Source organism: Brassica rapa, chromosome A02 (assembly GCF_000309985.2).
Source record: "Brassica rapa cultivar Chiifu-401-42 chromosome A02, CAAS_Brap_v3.01, whole genome shotgun sequence".
Classification (NCBI taxonomy): Eukaryota; Viridiplantae; Streptophyta; class Magnoliopsida; order Brassicales; family Brassicaceae; genus Brassica; species Brassica rapa.
Genome location: NC_024796.2, coordinates 20,514,985 through 20,531,405, shown reverse-complemented (window position 1 = coordinate 20,531,405; position 16,421 = coordinate 20,514,985). Strand labels below are relative to the sequence as shown.

General features: G+C 38.4%; 1 protein-coding gene across 1 annotated transcript; it reads right to left on the bottom strand.

The window, feature by feature from the left end:
* Positions 1-6,550: 6,550 nt before the first annotated feature.
* On the bottom strand, positions 6,551-16,176 carry LOC103848578. Its single transcript, XM_033284746.1, has one exon. It carries the CDS (start codon positions 7,209-7,211, stop codon positions 6,954-6,956), a length of 258 nt encoding a protein of 85 aa, XP_033140637.1. The 5' UTR covers positions 7,212-16,176; the 3' UTR covers positions 6,551-6,953.
* Between the last annotated feature and the right edge of the window lie 245 nt (positions 16,177-16,421).

Below are 16,421 nucleotides of genomic sequence, written 5' to 3'. Positions count from 1 at the left end.
CGGGTTTTACGAGAAATGTTTCTGCTGTGATTTTGATCTTAGGCGAAAGTTGCTTGGAGTTACTCATGGAGTGTTACCGATGTTTATTTCAATACGATCTAGTCGCAGAACGATTTTCATAGGTTTTTTGAGAGGATTCTCATGACACATTCGTTTCTTGAACGAATTGGTCAACCAGAGGTGGATCTAGCTAACCATCGGGAGGAAAGTGCTCCTTTTAATGTGCACGATGCTACATCTATTCTCGAGTTTTCTTCGTCACAAATGTTTTCGATGCTTTTCCGTGACTTTTTTGGTTCAACGGAAACTGAAAGAAATGCTTTGGTGATTTTCTTGTAGATATTTTTAAACGAAACTGGCTTTCTGAAGACGGAAAGGGCTTCAATACTTTGGCTAATCGTCGAGTTTCAGTTTGATATTGGTACAAGTTTTATGTACGCATGATTGCGACAAAAAATGATGTATAGTCTTTGAGATTTATGTTCATGATCGTTTAGACGAATATTAGATTGTCGTTTGCCTATTCTTGACGATTTGCAGAAGTTTTTGAAGTTTGGGAGTATATGAGTATAGTATACGTACCTACTCCCCACGTTTTTTTTATGAAAGAAAACGGTTGAACAGATACTTTGAAAGGTTGTGTACGTTTCTTCTAGGTTTGGAATGATCGATAATTTGGGACGACGACGCTTGGACTGTGATTTGGTTGTTTCCACGATGAGGACTTGGAATATGTCGGTTCCGAGAAAATTGCCAGAAACGAACCGGTTTTAAGACGACGTTCATGTCTCTAATTTTTTCTCTCTTTAGGAAGCGAGCTTTATATGCGTGGTGATCGTTTCTTGATTTTCGGAGAATTTAGATCGGTTTGCAAGATCTGGATGAACAATTATGGAACAATATATCGAGACAGGAAAAATCGCTTAAGACTTAGTTCGCTAGACTATCAGTCTAGGTTTTACGTTCCCTAAAGTTCTATGGAAGCCTCAAAGTAATTTCCTATGAAAATACCAAGTCTGATTTCAAAAATTTCAATTCGGAAATACCTTAGTTCTCTCGACGGTGCAGTTTTGTCTCTTCTCAGTTTTGCTTGCTCATTTCCCTTTCCTCTTCTCGTGTATGTTCCCCATTTAAGATATTGGTGTTTATCCTTTGAAACTTGACATTTATCTTCCGAACTTGACTGTTATCTTCTCCTTCAATACAACGTCAATTTTTATAAAAATGTTCAATGTAATCGTATAGTTGAGGCCGCTAAAGTGTTAAGTTAACTATTGCTGTTTTATACGATCAGTTTGAATTCATGCGAGGAAAAAAATCTTTGCGGTTTTTTTCTATATCATAAAGTCTTAATGGTAACTTCACTCGAGGAGAAACAAGAGACGTTTCGATCGAGATTCGAAAGTGAATGCAAAGATGGAGGTAGGGCGAGCAGGAACAAGCCAAGGAGTTTAAGATGAGTTTTACTTGTTTTCGTCGTAAAATCTCAACGGAAACTCCGATTGAGACGAAACGAAAAGCGTTACGATGAGGATTCAAAGGAGAACGCAAACGAGGACCCCGTTGAGGCCTGACAGGTCGCTATAGCGAGGGAAGGTCTGACAGGTCGCTACGTAGCGAGTGGAAGCAAGCCAAGAAGAGTCCTACTTGTTTTCGTCGTAAAATCTCAACGGAAACTCCGATTGAGACGAAACGAAAAACGTGGCAATGAGGATTCAAAAGAGAAACCAAAGGAGGATCTTTCTGAGGCCTTACCGGTCGCTACGTAGCGAGTGAAGGTCTGACAGGTCGCTACGTAGCAAGGGGAAGCAAGTTAAGAAGAGTCCTACTTGTTTTCGTCGTAAAATCTCAACGGAAACTCCGATTGAGACGAAACGAAAAGCGTTTCGATGAGGATTCAAAAGAGAACCCAAAGGAGGTCCTTTTTGAGGACTTACAGGTCACTTCGTAGCGAGTGGAGAGCCGTGTGCGTGCTCGGTCGAAACATAGCGACCGAGCAATGTGTGCGTGTAGCGACCGAGCAGTGTGTGCGTGCTCGGTCGCTACGTAGCGACCGAGCAGTGTGCGTGGTCGGTCGCTACGTACCGACCGAGCTGTGCAATCGTTTTGTTGTGTTTCCTTTTTCCGCAATTAACCTAGGGGGTTTTCAGCAGTTTTTGGGAGACAAGTTTTACCCTTCCGGAATGTTTTCGGAAAACATGTTCTGGTAAAACCCTTACGCAGTGAGATTTCTTTTGTTCGGTAATGAGCCAAACTTACAGGGTTTGATAAAATTTATCGTCTCCCTCTATGTTTAGAAAGAGAAATCGCGAGCTCGTTTCATTGCACTTCCTGCGGCGAAAAGTCGCAGCAAGGTTTTCGATTTTCTCAAGAACTGTGGCGTTTGCGGAGTCGTTAACCATAGGAGCAGTCAGATGCGAGTTTGTCTTTCATATATCCAGACATCGTTTCAATCAAGCGTTTTGTGGCCATGAGTAAGAGTAATCCGTAACCCCCCCTCCCCCCTCTCCTTCTAGCGCCAAACTGTGGGAACCGAAATTCGCACTGTCGATTTCCGTTTAAATTGGGAAACTAGGAAAACCCTAATTTCCCAGAGGTCCTGGATCTCTGCGAGATCCAGCGACAAGTGACCAAATTTATGCGGAAATCATGAAAAGATAACAAACGAGTTTAGAGAAAACAGTAGATCTTATTTCGAGTCCGCGTAAGAGCGTTGCGATCATTACAAGAGATCGTTAAGGCTTTGGCCGCAAAGGCTGTCAGCGAGTTACTTAGTTCTAGCGGCCTAATAGCTCAAACCTAGTTGAGTCGCAGCTCGATAACAAAAGACGAAATAGATACAGAAAAGGTTTTTGATTGATTTCGGACTGAACCTTGTTAAAGGCTGCCTACGTACCCCTTTCGAGGATCAAGCCGAACGTAGTTCAATTGATAGAGATGGACAAGAGATCAAACTGCCTGGGCGAGTTCGTCTAGTAATTGAGTGCCAGTCATAGAAACCGAACTTTTCGAGAATAAAGCCTAAAGTTTCTAAGTGCAGAGAATTCCGAGTCTAAAAAGTTGTCCCTCCATGCCTCTCGCATAGGACTCCTTGTATACTCGCTCCAAGGTCGGTTTACGCTTTTACTCTTCTGCCCTTAAGCCGTCATAGCATAAAATGGAGATATTCCATTTTTTCCGATCTTTGTAATTATCTTCAAAATTCTGTATTTATCCGCGGAAACTTGACATTTATCTTCCCTTGCGAACCAAGCATAAACCGTCCTACGGTTTACGGGCTTTTGGTTAAGAAATCGTAAGATGGGCCTCGAGTCGTGTCTTAGGTCCCTTTGGGCCGTATTCCGACACAAACGTTTATTGCGACTTCTTTCGATAAAGAACGAACTTTCCACAGTTTTTACCGCAAAGTTTGATCAATGATTTAGAATGGCGGAAAACATGAACTGAGTTCGCTACGGTCTTCGGGAGATAGCATCGAAGGATAGACGAGAATGCATGCACTGGTGTCGTATCGAAGTTTCGGAAGAGCTCGGTCGCTACATAGCGACCGAGCGGGACGGATGCTCGGTCGCTACGTAGCGACCGAGCGGGACGGTAGCGACAGAGCTTTGGCTCGAGCTCCCGCTCGGTCGCTCGGTCGCTACGTAGCGACCAAGCTTGGCCGAGCTCGGTCGCTACGTAGCGTCCGAGCTGTGTGCATGCTTGGTCGCCGCGTATCGATCGAGCTTGGCTTATGTGCGGTCCGATTGTCATACTCGAGCTTGTCCGCGGCCGATTTGGATACATGTCTGTTGCCTTCGGACAATCGTATTTAGTGGTTCGATTGAGATTTGAACAAGATTTTACCGCAAGGCTCTTCGTAAAGATATCTTTACGAGGATTACTTTTCGTAAAAATGTTCATGCTGATTTTTACGGATTTTCAGACATTGATTTCGTCGTGACCGATTTTGACCCCAACAGTAATGAAAGTTTTAGTAAATACGTTCATGCTTACAATATTATTCTGCCGAAAATACTTGAATTTATTGAAGTTATTGATACAACTTCAATAGCAAAGCAAAATAACACAAAAACTAACAAATTTACTAAAACTAAGGGAGAAGACTTCTAAGAAAACTTAGTCAAAATTTACAAAATATCAACCATTGCATAAGTTCAAAAATATAACACCTTTACTAGAAGTCTTTTAGGGAGTCTTCCGTAAAGTCTTCAGAAATCTTCTGAGAAGTCTACGGAAGTCTTTGGGGAGTTTTTTAAGGAAGTCTTCACAGAAGACTTAAGTTTTAAGCAGGAAAATAAAATATAAGTGTGAATTTTAAGCGGGAAATGAAAATTAGGCCGGAAACTAAGATTTTAAGTGAAAATTGAAAATTTAACTCTCATGAAAATTAAAAAGTATATTATGATCAAAGAAGATATATTAAACCATATAATTTCATAATCTTAAAGTTACTTGACACTTCTGAAAGTTAAAAAATATCTTAAAGTTACGTAACAAGTTTACAGAAAACTGATGTAGAAGACTTCCGTGGAAGTCTAGAAACATTCAGGAGCCCCAATATCAATTAATATACATGAATTAACAAGAAAATTTCAAAAAGCCTTTTTTTAGAGAAAATAAAAGTTTATTAAACATTGACATAGAAGACTTCCACATAAATCGTTTGCTAGAAGATTTCCACGAAGTAGATCATTTTTGCAATTGAAAATTTACAAAAGAAATCTTCCATAGAAATCTAGTCTACATCAGACTTCTTTGGAAGTCTCCTTTGTAAATATAGGCTTACTTTTGTTTTTGAAATAATCTCGAAAATACCAAAGAAGATTTGCTTGCCGGTAAGTTTTCTACGATAAACAGGTTAGCTTTACAATGCGTCAGAAATTTGACTTTTTCTAGAAGACTTAAATGGAAGTCTTCAACAAAAAACAAAACTTAAATATTACATTTAACTAGACGAGTTTCATGTAAGTTGTCCCAGGTTAGTTTTGCAATTAAAATATAAAAAATTTAAAAATTTAATTTGAATTAGGTGACTTCCATGTAAGTCTTCTGGCAAAAGACTTACACGGAAGTCTTCTGTGATACCTAAGGTTTGACCAGAATCTCAGAATAAAATTCTGGAAGACTTTCGTGTAAGTCATCTTCCGGAAGACTTACACCGAAGTCATCTAATTAAAATTAAATATTTAATTTTTATTTTTCAACTGCAAAGTAACCCGAGATGACTTTCACCGATAGTGAGAAAACTTCCACTAAACGTTCGGAAGATTTACAGGGAAGTCTTCCGACGGAAGACTTCCGTGTAAATCATTTAGAGAAAGTCTAACTTCAAACACAATCCGGTCAATTGCAAAACTAACTTGTGTTTCCTAGACGACTTACCAGGAAGTTTTCTTTTGTATTTTGACCTTTTTTTCAACAAAGAAAAGTTGGAAAACTTTCAGAGAAGACGTCTCTAAAAACACACATAAAATCAATTGCGAAACTAAGCTATGTATTGATCAGAAGACTTTTGTATAAGTCTTCTACGACCTGAAGACTTACAAGGAAGTCTTGTGACAAACATATATGGAAAAAAATCAATTTCATACCTTCAACTAGTGAGATATCTTGATTAGATTCTCCTATCACATAGAACATCACCACGAAACAGACCCACTTCTTAATGATCAAAATCATGAGTTTGAACCTTACAAAGTTTAGAATCAAAATCTTGGGTTTGTATTCATGAATATAGAGAAAAAGTGAAAGTGATGTAGTTTGTGTGCATAAGTAATGAGATAAGAAGAGTAAAAATTGAAACGTTGGTGAATTAAGCGCTTCAAATTGGTTGTTCATGGTGGGTTGGTGTATTGATGACAATGACAATATTGTAAATACTTGATGAAGATGAGGATGATAGAGTAAAAAATTCATTTTTGAAAAAAAAAAAGAAAAAAGAAGGGTTTTTTGTGAATAGGGCAAATGAAAGTTTCAAAAAAATCATGGGTTAGTTTTGTGTTTAACTTTTTGTTTTAAGTCATATTTGAAAAAACCCCAGTATTTTTTTGTTCTAAAACTTTAATTATATTTTACAGAAAGACGATGTCATCTTCTACGAAAAATGACATGGTGAAAGTTGAATTCTAGACTAAACAAGTTATTATACTTTGGCTAGAATCAATAATCCATTTTTAAATTGAATTCTAAATACGAAGAATGTGAAGTCTATGTATTCGAAAGGTAGCTACATTTATTCAGAATTCAGCTTCTACTTTTATGATAAATTCTAAATTTTGACGAATACGAAATCTAGACACAAGTCAAAAGTCTACATATGGTATCATCTCCTTACAGATAAGTTATTTGTTCTCTACACAATCTAAAAGCTGCATTCTACAGATAAAAGTAACCATATTTCCGAAAATTCAATTACAAAATATTCTAAAAAATTTGGAAATATTTTTTACTTTTCTAAAACGTGTACCTGCGATTTTCTTTTCAAAAAATAAAAATCACAATTAAGCACTTGTTCTTCATCAAAACATGATTACTCCATCGTGTTTGATTTTCATTAACTCTTCTTCTATGATGAATAATATATTATCAAGGGTTAATTTTGAGGATTTTCTTGCTTTTCTTTTTTATTTTAAATTTCTACCAAAACTTATTTTAAATTTTTATTTCTTTTTATTCCTAATATGTTTCTAATATTGAAACTACTTTAAATTATATTTTATTTGATTAATCAAAGGTTAATTTTGGAATTATGAGAAAATTTGTACTTACGGACAAACTAAGGTTAGTTTTCTATCATGAAGACAAATAATGTGTTTTTTCATTCTATTTTGTTAAATCTCCGTTTTATCTTTCATTAGACCAAAGTTATCAGAAAATATATAGTGAAACTGTAGAATTCACATTGCACCAGAAAAGAATTTACATTTGATAAGAAAAGAAATCTAAACAAATTATGTGGTCTGCGAGATAGGATGGATGCTGGGAGAATTTTCACCACGGCGACAATTTCGACAACGTCGACAAATTCCTACAATAGCGACGATAAAGAAAACAAAAACCATTATCACTGGAACCATCCATGCCTTGAACCATGGAGGATCTTTTGGGAAGATCAATGCAGCTTCTTCTTCTTTAACTTCATACCTTGTCAAAGTTTTGATGTGTCTTATATTGTTGTTCATAAACCAACACCATGTGTTTCTTCCCATCTCCGGACATTCCTTCTCGGAGATGAGAAGAAAAATGACAACACATCAAAAATCCGTTGTGCTCCCAAAACAGTGTTTATGATATCTTTTGTTTTGTTTAAATGTTTATTTTTAGTAATTTGCTATATTTTCTTTAGAAGGTTTGGACATTTTTCTATTTCTGGACACACTTGAAACTTGATCATGATGGGGAGAATTATAAAAATAGGACAGCCAAGCAATAGACTTGTAATGTGTTTTGACATCCTTTTCTTGATCTTGTTTGTCAGTGTGTTGATATCAATCAAGTAGCACATCTATTATATTGTTTTAAAAACACGTCTAATATATAGTCAAGCTCAAGCTCGTTTCCAACTACAGTGAAACCTCTATAAATTAATAATGTTGGGACTACGCCAAAACTATAATTTTTTTATTAATTTACAGAGATATTAATTTATCGATATACTAATTGAACCAAATACTCAATTTGGAATTATAAAATTATATTATTTTATAAAGATTTTTAGTGTATATTAATTTATATAAAATTAATTTAAAGAGTTTATACTGTAGTATGAGGCATTATAACTTTGACTAGCCGAGCTTGGCAGAAGACACACATGTTTTGAAGAGGTTGTCTAGAATCGATAGTCATTTCGGACCTACAAGATACTTACCCAAACCTAGGATTTGGCGACCTTGTCTTTCCCGTGTGTCCATCACAAAACCAGCTTAAAGTAAATATTCGATTACAAAACAACACTCCATAACTCAGATTGTACAATATGTTATGGTCTTATCCATTCTCTTGAGCAGTTTTTTTTTTCCTTTTGAAGAAGCACTTGGTTTTGTTTCAGTCTATTGTCTGTAGTTTGTTCTAATGTCGAGGCTAGCATAGGCATGTGAGAGAAACAATCCGGTATCAAAGAATCATAACATATATAAAAAGTTTTCCTATACAATTCTCATCCACCGCTTGAGATGTTTGAGTAATACGATGTATCCAAATGCTGGTGACAGAGTACAAATCTCCCATCAATTCCCACGGTCCAGCAGTCATCCGATCTCCCGTATTTATATGATTAAGAGCATGCTGGCCAAGTGCAGAATCGGAATTTTGGTGTCACGTGATTGAACCTGAGACTTGTATGCCAAGTAACCTTTATATGATTCCAATTTCAGGTGACGAACCGTGCCTTACATACCTCTTCTCCACAAAACCACATTCTCTCCATATGTGTGCTGTAGTAACCAGAGCTGTTGTTCGATGGTGATACCACTTGCCTAAAGAGCTTGAGAAGAGAAACATTCTTCATTTCATTGAGCGAGGGAACGCCAAGACCTCCTTCTTCTTTTGGACCACAAACTTCTTCTGAATCCATTTAGATTTCCTAGGATTCAATTCGCTAAAATACCATAAAAATGCAGAGCAGAGCTTGTTGATTTCACTAATGAAAGCATTACGGTGACAAAAAAACAAGAAAATCAATATCTAGATATTCCAAAGGACTGAGCCAATGAGTTCAAGTCTGCATGCATATGATAACAATCAATTTTCTATGATTCTATGCCTTTCATGATTGTTTCATTTAGCACACTCGAAGCTGGCCAGCATGAAATAGAAACCTATTTTCGCTTTCAGGACGAACCCCTCTGTGGTTCCTACAAGATAATTGGTCAACTTTTCCATGCTTATTTGAAGTCCTGAGGCCTTAGATAACTGATTACTTTCCCATCAGTTAAGACCATCAAATAATCTGTGAAATTTAAGGTGTTAGACTCAGATTCTCAGAGCGAGGATGATAACCAAATCCTTGAACACTCTCTGCCTTATCCAATAGTCTAGAGAGGACATCCATCACAATGAAAAAATAGGTAAGGTAAAAGCGAATATCCATGTTGTAGTCCTCTCTTACTTTGACAATAACCTGATAGCTCACCATTGATTTGAACAGTTAATGATGTCGTAGATATGCACAAGGAGATCCAATGAATAAAAGGTTGGGAAAAGATCATTGATGTAAGAATATTGATGAGAAAATTCCATTGAACATGGTCAAACGCCTTTAAGATATCGACCTTAATGACACACCAATATGATATATTCTCTTTGTGCTAATCTTGCACAGCTGCAGTAGCCAGTAGAAGTTTTTCAATCAAGAGCCTCTTACTGGCAAAAGATTACTGATTCGCTGCAATAAACTAGGGAATAATAAGTTTTAGCCTATTGGCGATGAGATTTGAGATCAGCTTATGAACAACACTGCAAAAGATATCACATATCGCAGCACAATTTTTTTTTAATCAATGCCAAGATTGTAGAGTTGATTCTTCTTGAGAGAAAACCCTTTGATGAAGAAATTCTCGACTGCTACTGTGAACTAAGTACCAATAATATCCCAAGTATATGTAACAACCCGTCCCGTGGACCTAGGTTGACCCTGCAGAGCACGGATCCTAACCCTTCACATGTGAGCTCCCAGGAATGTTATTAGTGCGCATGACGTTCCTCGAACCCAAAACTTCACCCTTTAACAACCGTGACCCAAAAGGGATGGCCTATTTGTTTTAAAAATTAAAACTCATAACTCTTTTACTTTGTCCCACTTTGGAAGTTTAGAAAATCAACCTCCCTCTCCTTCCCCTATATAAGAAACTCAACCCCTTCTCTTTATTCTCATCAAGTCAGATTATTTCTTTGCACGTGACGAGTTGATGTTAAATTATCCGACGATCGGTCACCAAGTGAATATTTCGTTGAGATTTTCTGGCGATTTTCTGTTAAGTTTTCTATTTACCTCAGTTGACCATCTTCTGTTGATCATTCCAGCCAGTGGCTAAGGTTAGATTTACGAGCAGTGATTGTTATTGGATCAGTGATTTTAGGCGGTTTTCCTTTTTTTTTTTTTTAGACTTCCGGTTTGGTTTTATTGACATTTATTCGGATTAAATTATATAGATTTGAAGTTATGGTGTTTGAAGATGATTGATGAAGATTAGTAAATGGAGATATCATGATTATAATTTATTATTTTATTCGACATTTATTTAGTAAAATTTCTTACAATATTTGTATTCAGTTTCAGCAGAAGTTAATCTTTCTCCTTTTCCTTTCAAATTCCGCCAAAGAGGAGAGTTGTTCGTGCTTAGACCGCCAGAGCTGCCTGAGAGGATGGGGATGAGCATGTGCCGCCCCCGGTTCCGCCGCAAGCGGTTCCACCAATCGATCAGGATGCCCTGAAGCAGATGGTGCAGGATGCGACTAGGCAGGCTGCTCATGAGGCAGTCAAGCAGATTGCTCAGGAGGCAGCTATGCAAGATTCTGAGGAGGCTCCTAGAGTAGCTGCTCAGGAAGTTTCTAGGCAGATGGGTGCAGCTCAGCAGCAGATTCCGTGTGGTCCTCAGATTCAGGTGCAGCATGGTCCGCAGATTCATGTGCAGCAGGCCGCGCCGGTTAGGGTTCAGGGGAACCACCAGATTCCTGGTCAGCAGCCCCTCGTTCAGCAGATTCCGTGGGTTCTTAAGAGCCCACCACCGCCACCTGCCTTTCCAGTGTGCCGGTTCTCAAGTATGTTGAGACATTTATCAGGATAATTGGACAGATGAAGTATAAGGATTTTGGAGTTTTTTAGTGGAACATTGAAACCTACTGTTGCTCATGATTGGAGGCATATTTTGTTTAAGCTCGTCCAAGGACTCTCAAGGGACTTTGAGATCTTCCAACTCACAAGAGTTCCCTGAGAATAGAACGTATGCGCCGACATCCTCGCGGCATTAGGAAGCAAACTCCGCGATCTAGTCAAGCGCACGATTCTAATACATATGATCGAAAAACCTAGCATCGATCTCTTGACCGAGAAAAACCTCATCGTGGCTACCGTAACTGAAGCAACATCTATTGAAGAAGACTTGGTGACAGAAAAAACTGAAAAACCAACCCCAGATTGGAGAACAGAGTTCATAGACTATCTTGCAGACGGCAAACTGCCTCTCGAGAAATGGGCTGTGCGCCGACTAAAAACGCGGAGTCCCCATTATGTCGTCATGGATGGCAATTTTCCCTGATGGACCACAACAAATGTCCTCCTCAGGTGTTGATATCACCAAAATTACCCTAAGGAATGATTTACTCTCTTAAATAAGAGGTCGAGTTATAGTACTTAGAGATCGAATTCACGGGGAGATAAGGCACAGAAAAGATCTAATAGTTATGTGGTTAAACTAGGCAAACATGTGTAAAGTAAAAAGCAGTGGTGAGCAAGGCAGTTTCTTAGTTGTTTAATTGAGGTTTTTAAAAAGATATGACAGGTGTTAGAATTAGGATTTCTATTCAGACGATAAGGGTTATAGAGGTATAGAGACTAAGTGTAAGTTGGAAATTCTAGAACTGAAACTAAAGAATAGTCGATGAACTTCCGTATTTTTAGACTATATATTGTCTACATCTAAGACCTCAGCTGTCGTTTGTTGGTTGAGAATGTCTCGATCGATACCAATTATGGATTGTCGATCGATACACCTTTCAGCCCGTCGATCGATGCATCTAGCAAGATTTACCACACAGGTTGACTTGTTCACAAGGTTAAACTAAATCAGTTGTCGCTTGTTTCTAGCAATCCTAGCACAATGTAAACTAGATCAGACAAAGGACCATGCTTCCGCTTGCGCCCCAATTATCTATAGGCAAGGTCCTAGTTAGCTACTCTAGAATATAAGCATTAAAAAATAGTTCAATTGATTGATATCCTAAAAAATTAGTAATTCTATATTTTGGGCTAATCCCTCAAGATTATCTGAACCCTAAATCTAACAAAGAGAACTACTCAGACATAGCTAAGCAATTCATAATAAGATAGTAATAAAAATGCAAAGAATAAATAGGAGTAGAAAAATTTGGTGTTCCAATACAAAAATCTGAAGGAGTCTTGGATCTTCTCTCCAAACCTAATATTTTGATGTGTAAGAAAGTATGAAAGTGTGTTGCCTATAACAATGGCAGAGCACATAAATATTAGGTTAAAACTCGTCAAGCTCAATTTGGTAATTCTTGTGGGACTAGGGCTTTAAGTCGACTGGAACCAAGTCTGGTCTTTGCGCGCTTCGCTGTCGATCGACGACACAAGGTGTGTGTCGATCGATTATCATCTTCAATCGTCGACTGTTGGACTGGTTCGATGGTCAGCTACAGATCTTTCTCATTTTATCTCCGAATCACTCCAAAACCTGAAAACAATATAAAAAGACTCCAAAACAACTATAATGTATCTAAAAACACCTATATAGCATGGCTAAAAGTGAGTAAAATCTATGGTATATCAGGTGTATCCACGGTGAAGAGACACGACTCGACATGGCTAAAACACTGGAAGGCGCCACTAGAAATCAATCTGAAGTACGAGCCCTAGCCTTAAAAGTCAAAAGCCTCGGCTTTTATTGGCGAACAATGAACGCAGACTGCGAAGCATAAGCTCGACAGAACTCTTACGGACGAAGACGGATCGTTACCATTTCATGCGATGGGGGATGGATATTATTGGGTCTATGCCAAACTCCCAACAAAAATGCTTTGTCCTAGTCTTGGCCAACTAGTTCACAAAATGGGTCGAAGCGGAGGCTTTTGCTAATGTCACCGACAAAGTCCAAAAGTTCGTGTAGAAGAATATCATATGTCGTCAAGGATTAACCTACGAGATAGTCACTGACAACTGATCATAGTTCATATCGAAAAATTCCGATAATTCTGCGAGAGATGGAGAATCCACCTGAACACAACAAGCCCAAGATGCCCTCAAAGCAACGGACAAGCGGATGCATTTAACAAAACGATAATCATGCCATTAAGGGTATATTTCACTTGGTGTTATGCCAAAAGGCTTCAACAACTTCCTCCTTAGCCTGGGAGAGATCACATTCATCCTCCTTCCCATTATGGAAGAGATCACTTTTGTCTTTCTTCCTTTCCAGGAAAAGACTTTTTTCAGCGACTGCCTCCTCTGTGGCATCGCCTCTTGCTGCGGAAACTTTGGCGTTACGAAACGCCATGATCTCTGCTCTTCAGTGTGGGATTAACGCTCTCTTGATTTTTTCAGACTCTCAGATTCTCACTAACCTTGTGAATTCAAGAGGAAGACATTTAGAGATCGCTGTTCTTCTCAACCTTCTATCTGCTCTATTTACTGCTGTTGAATTTAAATTTATCCCTAGACTAGTTATTAATAGAGCTGACCTTGTGGCCAGACAAGCTCTCTGTTTAATGTACCAATCCTAAGTTAAGAAATGAATTTTGCTTTACAAAAAAAAAAAAAAAAAAAAAAAGAAGGGTTGTTGAGCCGACGAATTGGATGGTGTCTTATGGTCGCATCGAATGACCCCACAGGGAGCACCAAAAGCAACTCCGTTCTCGTTGGCTAACAGGGTCGAAGCAATGGCCCCAGCTGAAGTAAATGTGACAAGTCTACAAACATCCAGGATGCCTCAGAACGTCGAACTAAACAGCGACATGCGACTTGACGCGTTAGGCGGTATCGAGGAAAAACGTGACCAGGCACTACTCCGTATCCTGAACTATCAGCACCAGATTGAGAGTTACTACAACAAAAAGGTTAAATCTCGACCTCTCTAATCGGGCAATATTGTGCTGCATAAAGTGTTCGAAAACACTAAGGAGTTGAAAGCTGCAAATACCGGGACTAATTGGGAGGGTCCATACAAGATTGCTCAAGTAATCAAGCCCAAAGTTTACCAATTCGAGACATTCACTGGTGAGGCCGTCCCAAGAGCATGGAATTTCATGCGTCTTAAACGATACTATTCTTGAAGAGTACGAAATCCCGAGTAGATGACCATACATCATTTTTACCCGGCGAAATTCCAAACTCAAGTAAACGACATACTGTCACTTTTACTCACCCAAAAAACCCCGAGTAAATGTGTATTGCTTGCCACTTTTACTCGGAGAAAAGGAACTACGAATGGCTTACTCCTCTTCGGAGGTACGTAGGCATCCTTAACCGATCTAGCTATAAAAAAACACTCTCCTCGCGGAGTAATGCTCTTTGTCAAAGCAAACAGGATTGCCAGGTTATGTTTACTTCCTCGCTCCCGCGATGCTAACGATCTGACACCATGGAATGCACCAAGCAACTAACAGCGTACTGCCACGTGTGCCTGATATCGGATATGTCATGTCCTGATAAGACATGTATTCGCGGGATTCAGTTAAGTCACGGTGCAGATGACTTAACTAAAAACGATAATTTTCAATTTCTTGTAAGATTTCGAGCAAGGTTTGGCCGGCCAAACGCTTTGTAAAATCACCTTAAAGCTAACTGAGAACCGTTATCGTTCAGAAATCCTAGATTCTCATTAATCGTTCTTCATACTCTCTTCTTGCAGTTTCTATTCTGAAACACACCGACCTTCTCCGTCTTCCGAATCACACTGTCTCTCTATTCTGAATCACATCGTCTCTGTCTTCGAGTTCAAGACATGCAAGGTTTGTTTCTTCCAAATCTACACCTTCTTTGTCCGGATCTAGGTATATAAGCCTCTCATACATGTTTAAAATTGTGATGTGAAGTTTTGATTTTTTCAAAAGCTTACACCTTCTTTGTCTGAGTTTCATATTCTCGATTCAAACCCCAAGAATACCGATTTTGGTTCGTTCTTTGTTTTTTTTAGGGATTTGGTTCCCTTTTCAAAACCTAACATGATTTCATTGTTTTTACATTTTGTCAAAGTTGATTTTTGTGTTCTTTCGATATTTTCAGGTAACAACCAACAACAGAAGAAAAAGAGGTTCGCCATGTTTCTCTCGCCGTTGCGACTTCGAGTTCGTGAAGAAGGCTTGCGGTGGCTACTTCAACTGGGTGGTTTCGTTATCAGTGCTAGTCCACATGATGGCCTTCGCAGACGCTGATTGGATCTTCAAGCTTGCTTGGAAGCTAGATGATATGAAAAAGATGGTTCTCGCATCTGTTTCGACCACCAGGTAAATTCTGATTTGGATCTGATAAAATTGGATTATTTAGGATCATAGTGTGTTGCTTTCAATCACTAAGGCTCTTTTTGGCTAGTAAAATTAAGATAGGCTATGTATAATTGAGGTGCGGATGGGCAGTATGTGATATGGGAATTCAAAATTAAGGGCATTGCAAAGGAGTTTTGAGATGAGTTTGGACAGTTACCGGTCTTCAATATGCTGCTCAACTCCACATATATGTCTTCCACAGTATTCCCATCCACGCCTTTGTTGAAGGCATCCACGTACACACATCCCCTGTCCACAACTCATCCATCCCCAACTCCCCAGTCCACATCTTTTTTGTCGACACACCTAGACTAGAAACAACTTTATCAGTGTATGTTTGATTGTATGAAGAACTATTTAATCAGTGTTAAGCTGTTTTGAGCTATGTTGTCCTATAAGATTATTTGTTGTTTTTCTCCTTTAAATGAACTACATCATTGTGTCCTTCTTTTCAATGTTTTAAATTCTAATTGTTTTAGTAGATCATGGTCATCACCTATATGAACCAACGTACACTTTCACACATACATGCCAACTGATATACCATGATTTTCACCCGTTTTTATACATGGTATAGAAACTTTCTAAGATGTATTAATCATGTTTTAGAGTCTTTTCAAAGCAATTACAGGTTTATTCACCTGATGGAAGGAAATGATACTTTTGGGACATTTTAGAATGCTTTTACGCAAGGAAAATCGATCGACGCTTGAAGAGCAACATCGGTCGATCATAATCACTTACCATCGATCGACAAACATACATGTGCATCGATCGATGCCCAGTCACACGAATGAGATTGCGAATTAAAAGATTTCATTTCCCAGAAGATCTATTATTTGCAACTTAAGTCCCTAGCCGTATGTTAGGCTATATGTACTAGGGTTTTGTATCATTTTAGACAGACACTTGCAAAAAAAAGACCTAGTTTGGAAAAAGAGCATTTTGGCTACCATTAGAAGAGCTTAGGATTGGAGTGATAGATCTGAGACTGCAAAACAGAGAAGATCTTGAACTTCTTTATTTCTATTACACTATCTATTTGTGTTCTATGTTTCATTTGAGTTTATTCATGCCATCATGACTTTGTCCCTCATGAATATGTTTGAGTAAAGCAATTTTTAGATTTAGGTTTCTCACCATGGTTGAAATTATGTACTGCTAATATGACTTTTAAAAAGGTGTTTTGATTGTTCTTT